Source organism: Oncorhynchus nerka, linkage group LG22 (genome assembly GCF_034236695.1).
Source record: "Oncorhynchus nerka isolate Pitt River linkage group LG22, Oner_Uvic_2.0, whole genome shotgun sequence".
NCBI lineage: Eukaryota > Metazoa > Chordata > Actinopteri > Salmoniformes > Salmonidae > Oncorhynchus > Oncorhynchus nerka.
The window spans coordinates 67521275-67544064 of record NC_088417.1 but is presented as its reverse complement, the minus strand read 5'-3'; the positions used below and the strand labels follow the sequence as shown (position 1 = coordinate 67544064).

Here is a 22790-nt window from a genome sequence, read left to right as displayed (position 1 = left end):
GAGAGTCAAAGGATGCAGAAAGGGAGGAGAGGAGGGTTGAGGAGGCAGAATCAGGAGATAGGTTGGAGAAGGTTTGAGCAGAGGGAAGAGATGATAGGATGGAAGAGGAGAGAGTAGCGGGGAGAGAGAGCGAAGGTTGGGACGGCGCGATACCATCCGAGTAGGGGCAGTGTGGGAAGTGTTGGATGAGAGCGAGAGGGAAAAGGATACAAGGTAGTGGTCGGAGACTTGGAGGGGAGTTGCAGTGAGGTTAGTGGAAGAACAGCATCTAGTAAAGATGAGGTCGAGCGTATTGCCTGCCTTGTGAGTAGGGGGAAGGTGAGAGGGAGAGGTCAAAAGAGGAGAGGAGTGGAAAGAAGGAGGCAGAGAGGAATGAGTCAAAGGTAGACGTGGGGAGGTTAAAGTCGCCCAGAACTGTGAGAGGTGAGCCGTCCTCAGGAAAGGAGCTTATCAAGGCATCAAGCTCATTGATGAACTCTCCGAGGGAACCTGGAGGGCGATAAATGATAAGGATGTTAAGCTTGAAAGGGCTGGTAACTGTGACAGCATGGAATTCAAAGGAGGCGATAGACAGATGGGTAAGGGGAGAAAGAGAGAATGACCACTTGGGAGAGATGAGGATCCCGGTGCCACCACCCCGCTGACCAGAAGCTCTCGGGTGTGCGAGAACACGTGGGCGGACGAAGAGAGCAGTAGGAGTAGCAGTGTTATCTGTGGTGATCCATGTTTCCGTCAGTGCCAAGAAGTCGAGGGACTGGAGGGAGGCATAGGCTGAGATGAACTCTGCCTTGTTGGCCGCAGATCGGCAGTTCCAGAGGCTACCGGAGACCTGGAACTCCACGTGAGTCGTGCGCGCTGGGACCACCAGATTAGGGTGGCCGCGGCCACGCGGTGTGGAGCGTTTGTATGGTCTGTGCAGAGAGGAGAGAACAGGGATAGACAGACGCATAGTTGACAGGCTACAGAAGAGGCTACGCTAATGCAAAGGAGATTGGAATGACAAGTGGACTACACGTCTCGAATGTTCAGAAAGTTAAGCTAACGTAGCAAGAATCTTATTGACTAAAATGATTAAAATGATACAGTACTGCTGAAGTAGGCTAGCTGGCAGTGGCTGCGTTGTTGACTTTGTAGGCTAGCTGGCAGTGGCTGCGTTGTTGATTCGGGGGCTAGCTAGCAGTGTTGATTACGTTACCTTGCGTTAAAAGAACGACAATAGCTGGCTAGCTAACCTAGAAAATCGCTCTAGACTACACAATTATCTTTGATACAAAGACTGCTATGTAGCTAGCTATGTAGCTAGCTACGATCAAACAAATCAAATCGTTGTACTGTAATGAAATGAAATGAAAATGTGATACTACCTGTGGAGCGAATGCGACCGGGTTGTTGAGTGAGGAAGTTCTATTCGGTAGACGTTGGCTAGCTGTTGGCTAGCTAGCAGTGTCTCCTACGTTAAGGACGACAAATAGCTGGCTAGCTAACCTCGGTAAATTAAGATAATCACTCTAAAAACTACACACTCTAAACTACACAATTATCTTGGATACGAAGACAGCAAAGACAACTATGTAGCTAGCTAACACTACACTAATCAAGTCGTTCAGTTGAGTGTAATAGTTTTTACAGTGCTGCTATTCGGAAGACGGTGGACGTTTGCTAGCTGGCTAGCTGGCTAGCTGCTGGGCAGATAGCAGTGTAGACTACGTTAGGACGACGAAATACGATAATTACGCAATTATCTTTGATACAAAGACGGCTATGTAGCTAGCTAAGAAGAAATTGCTAAGATTAGACAAATCAAACCGTTGTACTATAATGAAATGTAATGAAATGTAATGAAAAGTTATACTACCTGCAGACCGAAGCGCTCGGATGCGACCGCTCGCTCCAACCCGCTCCAACTGTTGACGTTGAGACTGGTGTTTTGCAGGTACTATTAATGAAGCTGACAGTTGAGGACTTGTAAGGCGTCTGTTTCTCAAACTAGACACACTAATGCACTTGTCCTCTTGCTCAGTTGTGCACTTGGGCCTCCCATTCTTTCTATTCTGGTTAGATCAAGTTTGCGCTGTTCTGTGAAGGGAGTAGTACACAGCGTTTTACGGGATCTTCAGTTTCTTGGCAGTTTCTCGCAGCCATCATTTCTCAGAACAAGAATAGACTGACGAGTTTCAGAAGAAAGTTATTTGTTTCTGGCCATTTTTGAGCCTGTTATCGAACCCACAAATGCTGATGCTCCAGATACACAACTAGTCTAAATAAGGCCAGTTTTATTGCTTATTTAATCAGAACAACAGTTGGGCTAACATAATTGCAAAAGGGTTTTCTTATGATCAATTAGCCTTTTAAAATTATAAACTTAGATTAGCTAACACAACGTGCCATTGAAACACAGGAGTGATGGTTGCTGGCAATGGGCCTATGTACGCCTATGTGGATATTCCATTAAAAATCAGCCGTTTCCAGCTACAGAAGTCATTTACAACATTAACAATTTCTACGCTGTATTATTTTCATTGACAAAAAAAATAGCTTTTCTTTCAAACACAAGAACATTTAAATGATCCCATATTTTTGAACAGTAGTGTAAATATTTATTTTTTAATAATATTTGAGTCGGGGGGGGGGGGATCACGTGACCCTTGAACGAGATGGCCGCGTGAACTAAGAGCTCCGCACAAGTAGTTTCCAATTCCTAATCTTACCTCCATTCCAAGTTCACACTCATTTAGCTTTAGTAAGAAAAAGTCATGGCGGCTACAAAAGGCGACACTACAGGTGACATTTTTACCCGGACTCGAGTATTAGCGACGGAAAAAGCCTCCAAGAAGAAGCTAGCTTCAGAAAAAACTAGCGCCATTAGCCAGGAGCAAGAGAACCCGCTCCCCCACGAGGCACAACGAATGCCAACCTCGCACTCTGTCGAAGACATCCTCTCTGAGTTGAGATCCCAACGTACAGAACTAAACACCAAATTAGATGCCATTAACTCTCAGCTCAGTGCGATAGGGGCAAGGTGACAATCCTGGAAAACGCATTGCCTGACATCAACAACAAGAACCATAAACGCGGGGCGCCTGGACGAGGCAGAGGGGCGAATCCTATCCATGGAAAACTTATTGACAGATGCCATGGAAACAATAGCATATGCTAAAAAGAAAATTGAGCATCTGGAAGAGAAAACAGAGGACCTGGAAAACAGGGGGCGAAGGAATAATTGTGTTCTATTCAATCTGGGCGAAAAAGAAGAGGGAAACATGCCACTGATCCGCTACCTGCAAGACAAACTTCCCGAGTGGCTCCACCTGCCCACCGACAGGCCCATAGAACTCGAGAGAGCTCACCGAGCACTGAGGCCCCCACCAGCAGCCAGACAACCACCGCGCCCAATCACCATACATTTCCTGAGATTCACCGACAAGGAACGAGTCCTACAGGCGGCGAAAAACAACACCATCACAGTGGGAAACGCCAAACTCGCTTTACACCAGGACCTGTCAGCTGGAATACGCCGAAAGCGCCGAGAATTTGACGAAGTGAAGAAATACTCCATTGACCGAGGCATCTTCAGGGGATTCAAATACCCAAACGAGCTCAGGATTCTTCACCAAGGAGCCTTGCGACACTTCAAAACTCCCGAAGAGGCAAAACGTTTTTTGAAAGACAATCCTGGCCAATGAGAAACAGACCAATGACTAAATGCGATTAATGCCATTACTAAAGGAGGTAAGACGACATATAGCCGATATCCAGAGACCCACCCCCTAAATGTCATTACAGCCGTCCAATTTATATTTATTTTCCTTTAACTGAGAGGGATGGGCTGTATAGCCTAACCTAGGCCTACTAATGTTTCAGCCTACTTTTATTTCCCTGTTTGTTTTTTTTTTGTTGCTATTATTACCTGGGGTTCCCTATGTCCCTTGGGGGAGGTATATGTAGGCTGGGCTATTGATTTTATTTTTCTCCCCTCTTTTACTGAGGTCTGGACGAGGGCAACTGTGTTACTTACTCAATGCGGGGTGGAGAGGATGAGGCATTTCTTTGGTGGGGAGAGGGAGACGTTGTGCGTTGCTAACTGTTCCCGGTTTTTGTTTTATTCGGAACACAGAATTGAGACTGAGCGGGGGGGTAATAGATCCAACGGGATGTGTCGAGTTGTTTGGGAACTCGGCTGGGGTGTTCAGAGATTATTATTTTATGTACACCATTTATTTTCCTTTTATGTGAACGCAGCTGTAATTACTATCCACTTTTACCCAGCGATGACTTGCACTAAAGTTCGATTACTGCTCGATGACGATGACTAGTACCTTAAATCTATTGACATGGAACTGCCATGGTCTAGGGCATGCAATAAAACGGAAAAAGATACTATGTGCTCTAAAAAGGAAAAAGCAGACATTGCGCTATTACAAGAGACACACCTCTGTGATGCTGAACATGCCAAACTCCGCAGAGCTTGGGTGGGACAGGTGTATTTCTCATCTTTCAAATCAAACAGTAGAGGCACAGCCATACTTATCCATAAAAATGTTCCATTCATAATAGACAAAAACATATCTGATCCGGAGGGGAGATTTATTTTGATAACTGGGTCACTATATGGTCAACCAATTACTATATTAAACATATACGCCCTAACACAGATACTCCTGCCTTCATGTCAAAAATTATAACCCTGTTCAATGAGCATTGTGTCTCCTTTGGTGTGGTGGCTGGAGATTTTAATTGTACCCTTAACCCAACCCTAGACAAATCATCTCAAGTCCCCACCACAAATCCTAGATCTGCAAAGATGTTGAACTCTCTTACTAAAGAGATGGGGCTGATAGATATCTGGAGAGAGAATAATAGCTCATCTATGGACTATACATACTACTCTAATGTCCATAACACCTACTCCCGTATAGATTACATTTTTATCCCAAAGAGTTTCATAAATTCAGCCACTTGTACAATCGGACCCATAGAACTTTCAGATCACGCCTTTGTCCACCTCCGCTTTGACCTCTGCAAAAACATCCCGAGGTCAAAGAGCTGGAAATTCAACACCTCCATGCTATCAAATGACGAGTTCCATACATTAGTAACTACATGGATAGACAACTACACACAAGACAATAAAGATTCCCCTGTTTCTCCGGCCACAATGTGGGACGCTGCTAAAGCCACACTAAGAGGTCATCTAATTGCATATGATTCCTCTAAGAAAAAAGCAATGGAAGCACACAGGCTAGATCTTGAGAGGGAGCTGGAATGCTGTGAAAAAATACATAAACAATCCCTAGACAGCACTTCCTGGAGTCATCTTAAAGCAGCCAAAGCCTAACTGAATTTGGACTACACTCGGGAGATAAAAAAAAAAAAATTCTTTACTAAACAGAAATACCATGAGTATAGCAATAGGCCCAGTAGATTGCTTGCTTACCAATTAAAAAAGGAGCAGTCAGAGCGTACAATCATGGCTATCCGAACAGCAGAGGACGAGGTCACATATGACCCAAAAAAGATCAATTTAACTTTTCATGATTTTTACTGCACTAACTATATACCTCTGAGAGAAAACACACGGAGGCAGAACTCCACTCTTTCCTAGAGGGAATCTCGCTACCTAAACTATCAGAGACCGACCAGGAAGATCTCAACTCCCCCTTCACTCCTGAGGAGATCCTGGAGGCAATTACCTCCATGCCACCTAATAAGTCCCCAGGCCCAGATGGATTCCCCAGAGAGTTCTATAAAGCTTTTTGGCCCCAGCTCAACCCTATCTTCATGCCAATGCTGGAGGATTTTTGCAAAAACGGAGTTCTCCCAGACTCAATGCACACAGCTCGCATTACAGTGTTGCTAAAAAGGACAAGGACCCCTATCCTGCTCGTCCTTCCGGCCCATAAGCTTGTTGGATTTCGACTATAAAATAATTACCAAATTGCTCGCCATAAGACTAAACACTCTTCTTCCCAAAATAATAAAAGCGGACCAAACTGGATTTATTAGAGACAGATACTCTTCTGATAACATTCGCCGTCTTTTGATATTATTGATCAAGTAAACGCACAAAAGACCCCTGTCCTGCTGGCTTCACTGGATGCTGAGAAGGCGTTTGACAGGATGGAGTGGAGCTTTCTGTTTTCAGTCTTAGAAAAGTTCAATATGGGCCCAAATTTTATTAAATGGATCAAATCACTATACTCTCATCCAAATGCCATGGTGACTACTAATGGACTGAACTCTGACAGATTCCCTCTGGAGCGGGGCACAAGACAAGGGTGCTCGCTGTCCCCGCTGCTCTACTTGTTGGGGGCGGAGCCTCCGGCAGAGCTGATAAGGAGCAATCCAAGTATTATGGGTGTTTCTGCAGGTGGCCTGCAGCACAAGATTTCGCTTTACGCGGATGATGTCTTGCTCTACATATCCAACCCTGAGAAATCCCTCCCTCTCATTTTAGACACAATTGCCCAGTATGGCAAGTTCTCAGGTTATAAGATCAATTTTAACAAATCCACTGTCTGCCCTCACAATATTACACTCACCAGCTCTATGAAGACACTTTGTCCTTTCCAATGGAAAACACAGGGGTTTCAATACCTCGGGATCTTCATAACACCAGATCTGAATAGCCTTTTTAAGGAAAATTATCTTCCACTCCTGGATCGAATCAAGAACAATCTCCAAACCTGGATCTCCCTCCCAATTAGCTTAGTAGGAAGAATTAATGTAATCCGTATGAACATCCTCCCTAGACTGAACTACTTATTTCAGATGCTCCCATGCTATCTCCCAGTTTCCTTCTTCAAAACAACTAACCAAAGCATCACCAAATTTATATGGGGCAATAAAAAAACCTAGGATCAAGTTTTCCACTTTATCAAAACCCGAATCTAAAGGTGGCCTTGCCCTTCCCTCCCTTCAATTGTACTACTGGTCTGCCCAAATCCGCAACATGCTAACATGGATCACAAACAGACAAGAGTCAACGTGGATTCAGATAGAAGCCCAATCCTGTGGTTCATTGCCCTTAAGCTCAATTATATTCATTAATAACTTTAGTGAAGTGGGCAACATAGCCAAATCCTTTGTGATTTACAGCACCCTACTAGCGTGGAGGGACTGTAAGAAATACCTGGGCATTTCCTCCCAAATATGTTCTCACTCGCCTATAGTAGGCAACCCAGACTTGCCAAAAGCCCTGAGGGATGCCAACTTTAATCTTTGGCATACTCTAGGAATCAGGACCTTTTCAGACCTATTTCATCAGAAAACCACTACACTGAAATCCTTTCAAGAGCTCTGCAGTGAATTCGACGTGCCAAGATCCCATTTTTTAAAATATCTTCAAATTAGACATGTAATTTCCTCATTTACCTCCAAGAGGAGGTTTAGAACTCAGTTGAAACCCTTCTTGTCACAGCACAATCCATTAAAGGCAAAATATCTTGCATCTATAGACTCCTTTCTGAGAAAGGAAGCTCCTCCTTTACTCCTTTGAAAATAATCTGGGAAAAGGACCTTGGTCTGACTATTAGTGATGAGTTATGGGCGGAGGTTTGCGACAGGGTATACTGCTCCTCTACCAGTGTAAAAATGAAAGAATCTAATTACAAATTTTTGTACAAATTTTATTATACTCCTTTGAGACTCCATAGAATGAAAACAGATATGTCTCCTAACTGTAAAAGATGTACCTCTGAATGTGGAACCTATATGCATGTATTTTGGAGCTGTAGGGAGATTGCCAGAATCTGGCAATCTGTACATACCGCTGCACAGAAAATACTAGAGGTACAGTTTGATATGACCCCATGTATCTATCTTCTTAATGCCCAGCAGGACTTTGTTCTTGATCCTGACAGAGAAAATTTGCTTATGACTATTACATACTTTGCTAAGAAATGTATTCTTCTATTGTGGGCCTCTAATACCCCCCCTACATTTAAAATGTGGATTGACCAGATTGTTGACTTCCTTCCTCTTGAAAAGCTCACTTATGACCTCCACAAGAGACAGCCCAAGTTTGATAGACTCTGGTCCCCACTATTCAACTATATTTCAAACTGGACAGAGTGAACGGGGTGACTAGGGAAATGCGCAGATACATTTTGTGTAAGGTACTGTAAAACCTAAAAACGAATTATTGGCCCATCGTCTCAGCGAATGCTTGAAATAGCTGATAAGAACCTTGATAGTGCTGCTGCAAGTGGTATGTTTTTTTGTTGTGTGTGTGTTTTTATTTTAATTTAGTTTTTGAGTACGTATGTGTGTGTGTATGTATATGTGCGTATGTATGTATATACAGGTACCAAGGAAAATATATAGATTAAGAAAAATAAATGCTTTTATTTGACTTTATCATTCATTTTAATTGTATTTTAATTTTTTCAAATGTATTATTATTTTTTGACTTTTTTTTTTTAAAGCCTGTCACATCTGTGAATGTGGAATGTGTTTTGTTGGTTGATTGAAAAACAAGAACTTAATAAAACTTTAAATTGAAAAAAATAAATAATATTTGAGTCACTCAGATAGCATAAGCCCTTGCAAAATGTGTAGAATTGTAGGATAAAAACAGCAAAAAAATTAGACAGAGACCATGCCGTTAACCCCCCTCCCTGTTCTAACTTTGTCGCTGCTGCTGTTAAAAATCCAAGCGGAAACACTGATATACTGTTCTCGCTTGATTAGAATTAGTTTGTAATTCAGAATTAGTTTGTAATTCTGCACTTGAGGACCTGAATCAGTGTTGGCATAGTCAGAACGCTAGAGGGCATTAGAGTATCTGTTAATATGAACATGACACAGGAAATATGATTGGGGCACATTTCAATGCAGAACACCCTTTCTAGCAGCAGTGGCCATTGAGCCTGCAACCTCAGATGGCACTGAAATGTTATTACTATCTATGTGTAACTGGGTTAAACCTGCAAGGCTGTGTTATTGTGACTGATGAGTTTGACTTTCTCAGGAATGAGCGGTAGCCTCAGGTTATGGTTCTGGATGATTTGATATTTCATCAAAGCATTTCGTGAGGTGCAACGTCTTATGGATGGTTTTGTGGTGCTATTATTCTTCTCTCTGCACGAAGTCTGGTTGTATCTATCTCAGGTTTGTTAGATAGCACCACGGTTGGCTGTCAATTTCATTCCAATTGAGGACATGTTTTGAAACTCCCATTCAATAATTCCAGTAACATGACTGAGACTTGCGTTTGAGCCTTTTTGCTTTCGGTTTTGGTCCACCAGCTTCCAACAGCTGGTCAAACGACATTTTTGGTATTAAAATATATATTTCTCAACGATTTAGATGGCACTTTGATTCACTACACTATTCCGTGCTGGTTTTCTCACATACACTGAAATTGAGCAAACCGTGTAGAATTTTAGCAACCAGGAATTCGTTTTTTTTTTGTTGGGAGAGAATTCACCAGGTGGTAACACGAATTAACTTTGATCGATGTTATTATACTTTTTACTTGCTGGATTTGCAACAGATGGATAGGGGAAACCAGTATCTCGGATTTCGCTATTGTTATCTCAAGTTTTGGCATCTTCCATAAATTGCAGCCGTGAATCCGCCATAGAAAATGTTAGAAAGAATAACATGAAGCTCCGGTAATATAGATAACTGTTGAAAGATTTGGTCTAGACATACCTTTTTCTGCATTGTAATGGACATGATGCAACCTTTTGGTTGGCTGCTGACAGGCTATTTGGCTGCGGTACAGCAAAGCTAAGTCAAACCATGGTCATGGTTCTCGCAGGGGACGATGCTACAACGACTTTGCTCATGATGCACATTTCAAATGATATCAACACCCTGAACTCATCGGACATGAAACTCCAATACAAATGTTACAGCAGCACATCAAAATAGATGAACAAGTTCCTTGAATTTTATTTCGCGGTGCCTTTTCATTATAGGATAGACACGTGTGTTTTCTTGCTGCAGCAATCCAAGCAGTGGAGCGTGTAGTGAAGCAAAACTTTACTGGTCAAAACCATGTTGGGACGACTGGGGGAGCGGGGTTGCAAAATACAATTACACGTATACCATTTATAAAATGGTCTTTAAAAACATTATACAGACTAGCTAAAAATGTATGTAACTTGACAAATTATCCAATGGATTAGGATCATTTTCTGGTAAAACCCAATAATTCAGTAAATCCTAAACCCCAGTGTCGACTAGTGTTATGTGAAAGTGTTGATGAAAGGTTAGCCCAGTTAAAACATGGTAGTGTTAGTAGGGTGACCCAGGAATCTGAAGGCAGTGTTTTAAAGTATGCTCTGCTCTCTGTGTGGGACACCCCGTGTGACAGCAGAAATGGGACAAACACAGCCTTATGCATGAAAACAAACACTAATGATAAAAACACAGCATGAATATCACATGTGACATGTCAGTGTGTGTTTGGATTTACCAGACCACCTAATCCACTGTCTGCCCAATAACGGCACAATTCAGGGGATGCAACATTTCACCTCCAATAGATCAAAGTGATTGCACCTGGCACAGAATGAACACAGATTCACACACACACTGACACAAACAGACATATGGATCTTGCTGAACTACCTCTCATTCTTCAAAAGGTTGTGGTGGTGCTGTATTACGGTAGATGTGTGGTGTGATATCATAGACCATCCACTGATGACACGTCTCTCTCTTCTCTCTGTTAGGAGTGAAAACAGCAGACTGGCCTTTAGATCAGTGTCTAGGGGCAACGCACATCCTCTTCCATCTATCACAACCAGCAATCAACCTTGTCTGCTATTACTAGCACCAGACTATACCCTAACATTCTCTTTAAATAATGCACATTCATTCCCCTCTCTCCACCCAATCCCCCCCCATAAACAAAACCAACACAGAGGCCTTGTCTCATTTGGGCAAAAGTCTGTCCTCTCCTCCATGACCTGGAAACTGGTTGAGAAGAGTGTCCTCCCCTCCTCGATAGACACCTTTTCATCGCAGGATAGTTATGTCTATCCTACTAGAGTTCTTTGTGAAAACATTTAGATTGCTGCCACACACCCTTTGAAGCAGTTGTTTTCGTGAAGGACATTTAAACAATATGCTATTTATCCTTTTATCTAGAAAATGTCTTGCACAACTAGTAACAACTTGTTATCACTCTACACATTTATTTTGGGATCCACCACCTGTAAGGATGAGAGGAGTCTCATTTCATACAAGCACGCTTTCTTCCACGTTCCTTCTCCTCACCGTCTCGCCTCGATTACCTTGATCCCAGAAATGTTTGTAATAGTAAAGCCCTTTTGTGTGGGGAAAAATGCATTCTGATTGGCTGGGCCTGGCTCTCCAGTGGCCCACCCATGGCTGCGCCCCTGCCGAGTCATGTGAAAACGATAGATTAGAGCCTTATTAATTTATTTCAATTGATTGATTTCCTTATATGAACTGTAACTCAATAACTCTTGCATGATGCTTTTTATATTTCTGTAAAGTATATATTACATGACTATGCCTGATGAGCCCTACACATAGGGAGCTGGTATTGTAACTGTCGTAGTCCTCTAGGGCTGACCCCATTTAGTCGACTGGTCGATTTGTTTGGTTGATAGGCTGTTGGTCAGCCGAGATTTCTTTAGTCGAACAGTTGCAAATATATATATATATTTTTCATGGGTGTACAAGACACTTGCCTGTTTCGCACGTGTCTCAGTGGACTAATTCAGCATATTGGTGTTGAGAACAATGAGGCAGAGGCGGCAGTGGAGTGAGGAAACAGCCCTCACCCTAAGAAATTTGAGGAGTGAGGAAACCTCAACTTAACTAGGTCTATAATCAATACCATTACTGTTAAACTTGCCTGGCTTCATCCATATATCTGCAGAAATACGACAGCTCCTGTGTCTTGCCAGTTAGTGTTTGTTTCATATCCTTCTGATTCCGTGAGCACCAAGCCTCACAATGTTGGACAAAGCAAATACACACATTCAGCTGTTTTTGGTCTTTGCTATGCTGTATAAAGGCTTTGCAATGTTTTTTTTGTTAGGACAGACTCTCTAGTATTATTTATAATTGATTTAGTGTTTGCACTGTTACAAACAGGCAGAAAAATGATATTGTAATGTTACCGCACCTGTTGGTCTTAGACAATAGGCACACAGCGTTTGCTCCTATACCCTCCTTGTTCTTATTGTTATTACAATTATGATCGTCATAATAATTAATGATCAAATCAAATTTTAGTCGTCACATGTGCCGAATACAACAAGTGTATCCCTTACAGTGAAATGCTTACTTACGAGCCCCTAACAACAATGCAGTTTAAAAAAAAAATACGGATAAGAATATGAAATAAAAGCAACAAGTAATTTAAAGAGCAGCAGTAAAATAACAATAGTGAGACTATATACAGGGGGTACCGGTACAGAGTCAATGTGCGGGGGCACCGGTTAGTTGAGGTAGTATGTACATGTAGGTAGAGTTATTAAAGTGACTATGCATTGTCATGGTGTAGAGAGAGGGTGGGAGGCACTGCAAATAGTCTGGGTAGCCATTTTATTAGCTGTTCAGGAGTCTTATGGCTTGGTGGTAGAAGCTGTTTAGAAGCCTCTTGGACCTAGACTTGGCACTCCGGTACCGCTTACCGTGCGGTAGAAGAGAGAACAGTCTATGACTGGGTGGCTGGAGTGTTTGACAATTTTTAGGGCCTTCCTCTGACACCGCCTGGTATAGAGGTCCTGGATGGCAGGAAGCTTGGCCCCAGTGATGTTCTAGGCTGTTCGCACTACCTTCTGTAGTGCCTTGCCGTTGCCATACCAAGCAGTGATGCAACCCGTCAGGATGCTCTCGATGGTGCAGCTGTATAACTTTTTGAGGATCTGAGGACCCATGCCAAAATCTTTTCAGTCTCCTGATGGGGGAATAGGCTTTGTCGTGCCCTCTTCACGACAGTCTTGGTGTGCTTGGACCATGTTAGTTTGTTGGTGACGTGGACGCCAAGGTACTTGAAGCTCTCAACCTGTAGTGGACTACAGCCCCGTCGATGAGAATGGGGACGTGCTCGGTCCTCTTTTTCCTGTAATTATCATTATCATTTGTAGGCTTCTTATAGTAAGTAGGTACCTTGTATAAACACCATCAGGCTGAATTGCTTAGAACGCGTCCTGTTTAATGTTAATATCGTAACTTACTTAGGTCTATATTTCAATATATGGGCTACTGTACCAACCATTCATTCATGTCATCACACAGCATACGAGTGAATCATGCTTCAAAGTGCTTTCAAGCATTTTAGTTTTAAAATGAAATAAAAGGGAGCTTGGAATATTTATACTAACCAATAAACAGGGTTGGGTACTAACGGATTACATGTAATCCGTTACATGTAAGGGATTACAAAAAAAACGGTAACTATGATGACACAACAAATGTGTGTCATCACATTTGAGCTCGGTAAAAGAGCAGGAATAGGCGTTTGTAGGCTACAGTCCAAGCTATGTCTTCCAATGGTGCGACTGCTGTCGGCATCCAAACGCATGGAGGTAAGGATGACAGTAGTGGTGTAGTCTACGGCGATACAGATATCACTTATTATTGATATCTACGTAGCGCATTGTGAATCACATTGCTGCTCTCTCATTTAGCTATTTGGGCCAGACGGATTAAGGTTGTTGTGAATGGCTGTGCACTCTTGCAACAGATGCATATTTGCGGATCCAAGCCTAATCTTTTCTTTATTCATGCTGATAAAGAAAATCCATAGGCCTAATGGACACATGCTCAAACTCACACACTTTTGATAGACTTAAAGGGGCAATCTGTAGTTGCTACATCCATTTTTGGACTTGTAAGTTATACAGTTGAAGTCAGAAGTTTACATACACCTTAGCCAAATACATTTAAACTCCGTTTTTCACAATTCCTGACATTTAATCCTAGTAAAAATTCCCTGTCTTAGGTCAGTTAGGATCACCACTTGATCTTAAGAATGTGAAATGTCAGAATAATACTAGAGAATGATTTATTTCAGCTTTTATTTCTTTCATCACATTCCCAGTGGGTCAGAAGTTTACATACCCTCAATTAGTATTTGGTAGCATTGCCTTTACATTGTTTAACTTGGGTCAAACATTTCAGGTAGCCTTTCACAAGCTTCCCACAATAATTTGGGTGAATTTTGGCCCATTCCTCCAGACAGAGCTTGTGTTCATAGGCTTCCTTGCTTGCACACGCTTTTCAGTTCTGCCCACAATTTTTTTTATAGGATTGAGGTCAGGGCTTTGTGATGGCCACTCCATACCTTGACTTTGTTGTCCTTAAGCCATTTTGCCACACATTTGGAAGTATGCTTGGGGTCATTGTCCATTTGGAAGACTCATTTGCTACTAAGCTTTAACTTCCTGACTGATGTCTTGAGATGTTGCTTCAATATATCCACATAATTTTCCTGCCTCATGACGCCATCTATTTTGTGAAGTGCACCAGTCTCTTCTGCTGCAAAGCACTCCCACAACATGATGCTGCCACCCCCGTGCTTCATGGTTGGGATGGTGTTCTTCGGCTTGCAAGCCTCCCCCTTTTTCCTCCAAACATAATAATGGTCATTATGGCCAAACAGATCTATTTTTGTTTTGTCAGACCAGAGGACATTTCTCCAAAAAGTACGGTCTTTGTCCCCATGTGCAGTTGCAAACCGTAGTCTGGCTTTTTATGGCGATTTTGGAGCCGTGGCTTCTTCCTTGCTGAGCGGCCTTTCAGGTTATGTTGATATATGACTCGTTTTACCGTAGATATAGATACTTTTGTACCTGTTTCCTCCAGCATCTTCACAAGGTCCTTTTCTGTTGTTCTGGGATTGATTCGCACTTTTTGCACCAAAGTACGTAAATCTCTAGGAGACAGATATGGCGGCTGCGTGGTCCTATGGTGTTTACTTGCGTACTATTGTTAGGCCAGGGAGTGCTTGGGGATAAAGGGGGAAGCAGCCTGCACATAGGACCAGAGTAGGAGAGAACCAAGCTATCTGAGTAGAAGAGAGCATACTATCTGTGAGATTACACGTTGTGACCTGGACTGTCAGACTAAGCCCCTTGTATACTGGACTGGGTTGGCTGAGAACAAATCTAGGATGACTCCTGGAAAACCAAATGGAACGCCAAAGAGAATGGCGTGTGGACTGTGAGGTGATTGTTGAATTCCCCCAAAATCATGATTAAACTTCCCCCATTCTATATGTGCTACTGGTGCCTGTTTTGTTACTGAACTTGGTGATGTGGAAACCCCACACCCCTGATCTTGGTACAATGCTGTATTCTATTCTACTGTATTTTAGTCAATGCCACTCCGACATTGCTCGGGGGGGTGGTGGTGGTGTATCTTGTCCGAGAGCCATGTTTCAGAAAAGCAAAGACTATTGCAGTTTTGAGAGTCCGGGTGGTAGCAAATCCGTGTTCGGAGGTCATCCATCTTATTATCGAGTGACTGACTGTACATTGGCCAGTAGAATGGAGGCTGGTTTTCCCTTCGCCTTAATCTCACCAGGATCCCCAACCCTCCCCCTCTTTCCTCTGTAACGCTGGCGTTTCAGCTTGAGTATCCTGAAAATTGGGTCGATGTTATTTCTGTTGGAGTTTACATTATAGGGAATAGGCTGGCTTGCTGGGTCCTATGTATTACTTCTCCCCCCGGAAAAACATTTCAGCATTCTTCGGGAATTCTGATCGGTTTTATGTAATAACTAGAAAAATAATGTGAGGTGTAACTTTATATTGGGACTTTTAATGCCGTAAACGAATGCAAATCCATGTTACATGTGGTTATGTTTGTTACCTACACTTTAAAATGGTTACGGTAGTAAGGGGTAAGGTTCGGGTAAGGGTTGACCATTGGGACAACCCAAGGATACTTAATTGCACTAACCCTCAGTGTACAAGGCATCAAGTACTCTCACATAGCTAGCTAGCTAGCACTCGTCGTGGAAATGGGGGTGGCGAAACGTGAAATTGGACCAGTCCCTGACAAGTGACAATGAATCCATACATCAAAACGTAGCTACGAAGTGCTACTTTGTAACCGGCTATGTTTGTCTCTGAAAACATTTGAATGACAGAGCATGAGGAATACCCTAAACAAAAAGAAAATATACGGTAACACACTAGATTTCCCGGGCTTCACGAAATGGCTATAACGTTAACTTTACCACAGAGTTGAACGTTAACATGGCAGTTTCTTTACATGTGGGCATAGCATCCATGTGTCACCACACCCAACACCCTACCATTACACTTCACGTAACAGTATATGACCAGTGCACATTTTTGGCACTTTATTGAGCTGGCAAGCTTCTATCTACTCAGCACTCACAGTAGAAGCAGTAACAGTTAGTTCACAGTAGTTCACTCTCCTTGGTGTAGTTGCGTTGGGGGATCGTGTCAAGTCTTGCTGTAGCGCCAAGGCAAGATAGGCTTTTAGCCATGTAAAGAGTGCCCTCTTCAGGACAAGTAAATGAAATGCAAAAAAGGATAAGGGGTTAGTGGTTCAAAGTGTTTTCGCCACATTTTATATTGGTCCTTTTCGGTGGATTAAACGGCAGTAGAAATGCAGCCGATAATGGCTAATATCGGCCGACAACATCTGTCAACCGATATATCGGTCGGGCTCTAATCAGAAGGATTCTAATGGCTTTTATGGATGAGTTGCTTGCTTTTATCCTCTGGTTTTGTTTTGAATTGAAAAAAAATAAAAGCCATTTAAAGCATGGCTTTTTGCCTCTCTCTCTCTCCATCCCTCCTGGTGATGGAGCTAGTCATGTGGAAACAGGTCTGTCTAGTTCCTGTGTATGGAACTAAAGGGGCATCACAACTCCCCATCACACACACACACCCCTCCCCGGTGGTGCGATGTGGGAACAGAGGGGACATCAGCCCAGGGAATGGAGGAGGTGGAGGGCAGTGTGGCACCACACCCCCTGGTATAGACTGACTGCCCCGGAGAGACGGGGAGGGGAGGGAGGATAGTGCAAGTTGACTGGAGGAGAAGCACCTGCAGCCACGCTCCTCTGTTCTCCCTCTTACCCCCTCTCTCCTCCCTGTCTTTCCCTAGGGCGACAAGGCCAGGGGCGGGGCTGGTGGGGTGACAGGAATGAGGGGGAGGGGTAGATGAGGGGTTCAGAGGTATCTGGGCAGAGTGGAGCTGGGGAGAACACAACCTGGTGATTGGCTGGTGGGCTGGCCTGCTAATTATGTACAGACATGCACATGCATCCCCCGCCCTCTTCCCATGCCAATAGCCTGTGTTTGCCATAACAAGCAGGATTGGGGAGTGCCATAGCCACATATCCTCTATTGAATAATGTAGGAGGGGAAGGAGTGTATGGGGGTCATGCCTAACCTGGGGAGCACAGTTTAAGTGGTATCATGCCCCCTGTGACAGCCAGCTAACCAGTCTGTCTTTGTCTGGTGTTGTGTATGGTTTGGTGCCTTGCCATTATTGCCATTCCTTTGTTACCAAGGTTCACTGCTCTACTGTTTGGGAGTGGAGTGGAGTTGAGTAGGCTAATTCCCTCTCTGTAAACATCACTTAGCCCATTGTTTGCCTGGGATCTACAATGAAGGGACTACTGGCTGTAATATCTCCCTCTACCCTCATCCATTAGGTAGTGTAATATTCAATGATGATTTTTGTTTATTTCATTTCAATGTTAAGGTATTCCACTAACAGACATTGATGTTGATTATGACTGCTAAGCAGATTCTCTGCGACTGGTGCTCCAAGGCCTCTGTAAGGAGGTGCGGGGTCATATGTGTGATAGCTTGGCTCCAAAGAGAGGGTATTGATGGGGTCATGTTACCCACTATGATTGACTGGGGTGGGGTATCCAGTCTACCCCTGCCATCTGGTCCCCTCTGCCATCACACAGGAGGACCCAATACTGGAGAGAGGCCTGAACTGGGTGGAACAACGGGATGCAGATGCTCAGCCCTGCTCACTCACAAGCGCACACACATTTTGTTATTCTAACCAAAAATAGATTCCCATTCAAAATCCTATTTTCCTTTACCCTAACCTAACTCCTAAACCTAACCACTAAGCTTCAAAAAGTTTTTGTCTTCATGGGGATGAAGGAAATGTCTGCTTATTTTACTATCCTTGAGGGGACTTTTAGGTCACACACACACACACACAGTTTTAGAAGTAAAGAATTAACTTTGTGTTGTCTGTCACATTACTGTAGAAACTGGGTTTTGGCCTGTTTTACCCCACAGGTGACTGCTCACTGTGACGCAACAGGAAGGTGAAATACGCGGCACTGCGAATGTGTTCTCTTTGTTTGGCCCCTCCCGCAGATGATTGGTGTTTTGTGTTCGTGTGTGAGAGTGGGGGAGGTTGGTTTTGGCTCGCAATGCCCTGTTAGATGGAGTGTGCCAGACACAGGCACACACACTTTGTCCTGGTTCTGTGACTGTGATGTGACAGAATGTGAGAGAGCATGGCCCGCCCGTTGTCCCAGATTGAAGACAAAGGATGATGATCAGAGCACTGCTGCTCATGAATCCATCATTGATGAAGAGCCACTTACCTCTCCCTCTCTCGCTTTTTCTCTCTCTCTCTCATGGCTTTTTTTTTTGTCTAAACCCACATTGCTAACCCTTAGAAATGTTTGTCTTTTCAAACGATTTCTCTTGCCTACATCTGCTGTTTGATTCATAAAAACATACAATGATATGCTTTAGTTTGAATGACACATCAGATACAATGTATGCAGACTTACAAACACACAGAGGAGCTAGCGGTGCAAATAAGACAGGGATGGATATCTCCTCAGACGTGACCTCTGGCTAGATTAGACCTGAATGTGCGTGGGCACGTGTGTGTGGAGGCCCCACAGACTGGCCAATTCCAGTCTCTCGTGGAGAGACAAAGAGCAGCGCTCTAGGCCAACTGAGGGGATCCTCCCACAAGGCTTTGTGTTCTAATTGATGTTGTTCTGCCTCACATGTTCCCCCCCATCCTAAAGGGGGGAGAGAGCAGGGGAGATGTTTTGGGTGGGTTGGATGGGGGTTGCAGGAGAGCACTTCCCTCATCTTCCCACAATGTTGAAGGAGAGGGGGGTTGGTTTGGGGGTTGAAAGTAAAAAGGGGGGTGGAGGGAAGAGGGAACACTTCAGAGGGTCTTTGTGATGCATGACTTTAAGATCTCTGTACACACACACACACACACACACACACACACACAGTTAATTGGTTTGTTATTGTTAGGGAGGAGAGCGGCTTGTGAACAGTGATCCCTCAATGTTAAAGGCCTGACGCTGTCAGATTTTATTTTCTGCTACAAGCCTGAACAACTGCAGTCTGTATCCGTGGCCATGCTGAAGGACATTGAGCGGTGCGTTTTGGTGGTTAACTGAATTTTGGTGAATATCAAGTTTGCGGTGTGTATGTACTGCTGTTGTGATTCTCAGTTCCCTCTGCTGATCCCACTCAATTCTGTGTCTCTGTGGAGATGTCAGACACACACACACACGAGAGATTTACGACAACTACTATTACTACTACAGTAGTGTCTGAGGAGCCGGGACATGTAGTGATGGTCACTGGTCTGCTAGGTTTACTTGGCGAAGAACAGGAGAGAGAGAGAGACACTCCTGCTAACAGGAGTGTATTTTTAATTTGATTCCGAAAGTGTGTGTGTGTGTGTCTGTTTCTAGTGCGAAGGGGGGGGGTCAGCCGAACAGTGAGGATGATAGGGCTCGTTGTCACGGGAATGGAGAAGAGAAAAGATGACAGAGCCATCTGCCCCTCCCTCTCTCTACCTCTTGTTCTATTGTTTTCAGCACTACCCTTCTCTACACCCACATCTCTCTGGCCCTTTCACTGTCATCTGTTGTAGACTTCCTTTTATTTTCATATCTCTTTCATGCTCTCCCCTCTGATCTCTCTCCTCCTCAGCAGTGTCCCAGAGAGTCAGTCTGGAGGCACACACACACACACACACAAACTAGTCTCTTTTGTCTCTGACACGATCACAACAACCCCTCTGCCCCCATCCCTTCCTAACACCATCAGTCTCAGAAACCGGTTAAAATGTGGTTAATCCGCATCGCTCCATATCACAGATTGGGCTGTGACGATACCAATATCTCCCCCCAAAAAAATCCATGGCAAAAATGGAAAGATGAAGTAGACAATTCTTTGGTCCTTTAAAAATCTGCTGTATGTAACATATTGTGCACTATAGCTTGGAAAATAAATACGTGACTGGATGACAACACAATGATTTGTTTTTAACATTAGGGCTGTTTTCCTAAAGAACTTAAATCTGCTTCATGTTTGGTTTCCTTGTCACAATATTAACGAGATTCGCGATACTGGTATTGTTCCTGCCCTAATCACAAACTGGTAGTGGTGTCTTTAGTACTGGCCAATACTGTACAGCCAACAGCACTTGTCTTGTCCAGTCAGGAGAGGGGTGTATTTGTGGAGCCATTCAGAAACACATTAGGACACACAGGCTAGTCTTCCTTGTCCATTAGTACACAGGCTGTACCAGAATATTACAGTGCAGAAAACAGTGTTAATGCATCCTCTTGAGAGAGAGACAGGTCTGTTTTTGTTTGTCTCCTTGTCCCTGAGAAAAGACATGACATAGAAACATCATGTGGAGTTTCTGATGTTGATGTGCTCATACCAGAGCAAGAGAGACATGCAGAGGAAGAGAACACACAGGGAGAGAGAGGGACTTGGAAGACTGAGCGAGAGGAGCTGTGCGTGCATGCTCGAGAGATAGAAAGAGGGGGTGGGAGTGAGTGAGCAAAAGGGAGCGAGCGAGCTTTCCCTCTTCCCTAGCAACGGTTGGCTGTGACCGTTTCTAGCCTGTCGTTTTTTTTCTCTGCCTGTCGTTGGAGCTCAGTCTGAGAGCAACCGTTAAAGCAGAGGGCTGGTACACACTCGTTTATTCTCTTGTTCCCTCTGTCCGTACGCCTGTTGGACCCAAAGTGTTTGTTTTTGTTGCGCGAGATGACGACTGCCTTTCACCTGTGAAAAAGAAAAAGAACAGAAAGGGAAAGGAGGTTGTTTTTTTAACAGGAATCGTTGCTAGGAGGATGGAGCCCCTGAGCACTCGTGGCCTCCCCCGACTCTCTTGGATAGATACACTCTACAGCAGTATGTATCACTCTCTACTCCTCTCTTCCTCCATCTCCTCACTCCCCTTCCAGACCCCATCCACCCCCTTCTTGGAGCTGAGATGTCTGATCACGTTAGGACCAGAGACACACGGCGAGCACACTTTGTGTTTAGTCACCGCTCCCGATTAGAGTCCATCACTGTAGTTCCCCATAACCAGACACCCCAGTCCTACATGTTATTTCACCTTCCAGGAGCACTGTTGTGCACTTTAGATTAATGAGCAAGTGTACAGAGCTGTATATCACATTGAATCATTCAATTCATAAATTGAACTTGTATCTCATGATTTGAAACTGAATCGACTGAATATTGCATTTCGTTTCAAAATTTGATTTCAATTGAATATTCAAATGTAATATGTATGTGTTCAGTTTCAATATGGTAAATATTGCATTCATTGTCTTTGTATCAAGTTTACAAATGCATAAAAGTCTCATATTTTAAAATAATGCAATGTTCAGTTTCAAATCATGAAATACAACTTGTGTGTTACACATTCATAAACATGAAATTCGAATTAAATATCCTATTACACATTCAAAACAATGCAATTCTGCACTGAAATCGCTCAAATTATCTTCCACCATTTGAAGAGCTCAAATAGGAGCATATTTAACCAACTTGGACCGATAGACTCCGTGTTGATTGCAGAGAGAACGCCATGTACTTTTGTAACCAGGACACACGTGCTGATAGAGATGAATCCATTCCACTGGTTTTGTCCATGTCGATGTTTCACTGTGGTCAGTGTCTTTATTGTAGTTTCTGTGAATGGACATTTTCTTTATCCTGTAAGTAGCCCAACCTAGTACCTGCCAAAACACTGGTTTAGAAAATGACTGTGATCATGAATCATCATGATTTAATGTATTTTTCCATTTAGGATTAGGATATTCTAAATATGTACAGAATATGTAGTTTGTATTAACTCAGGATTCTATGGTGTGTGTGATTTGTACACTTGACTGGACAGTGATGGAGCACTGATACATGAGACTTGTTATGGTGAGTTTTCATGCTGCCTGTAGAGCTACATTAACTGGGGAAAATGAGTCGTGACACACACATTTAGATGAGTTACCCTTACGTGAGTGTGTCGTGATGTGATTCAGTCTTTTCTCAGAGAAGTAGAGATTAGGTTATGTAACAGCTTGTTGTTTGTTCTGCTGTATAGCTGTTTTCACTTAATCTGCCCCTTCTGGGGCTGAGAGAGAGTGAGGGATGGCGGGAGAGAAGTGGAAGGAGAGGAACTGTGGGAGCGAAGGAGAAGAGCGGGGTTGGTGGAGGGGTTTTAGCAATTGGGGGGGGGGGCTAAGAGCATAAAGTACCATATTATCAGGCCAAATGGGTTTACCAAGGAAACGATCTGTTGGCCCAGGTAACGCTTTGTGTTTGTTGATGACTTCATCTGAGAACCTGCCACGCTGGACACAGAGCATCACAAACAATGATGCAAATTATTTGTTTTTTAAAAATAATTGTGTTCATTTTTCCCCCCTATTCCTTGGGGCACGTTAGCCTACTTGTAAAAATAGATGGAAAAATATAGACTACATTTGAAAGACATTATGATACCGATGTTGGTCTAATGGGCCAGTGTGAAGTGCCTAGCAGCCAGTGATTGATTGA

General features: G+C 43.4%; 1 protein-coding gene across 3 annotated transcripts in view; it reads left to right on the top strand.

Annotated features, from left to right (window-relative positions):
- LOC115105535 (active breakpoint cluster region-related protein-like) overlaps window positions 1-22790 on the top strand; it is a 250947-nt gene that overhangs the window by 19982 nt on the left and 208175 nt on the right. Inside the window, exon 1 of one of the 3 annotated variants that reach the window (XM_065007333.1) lies at window positions 20881-21137. The exons of the other annotated variants lie outside the window; for them this stretch is intronic. Coding sequence (XP_064863405.1) covers window positions 21077-21137 — 61 coding nt within the window. The 5' untranslated portion in view covers window positions 20881-21076. Of the gene's footprint in view, window positions 1-20880; window positions 21138-22790 lie in introns of those variants that run through there. 3 annotated transcript variants of the gene reach the window in all.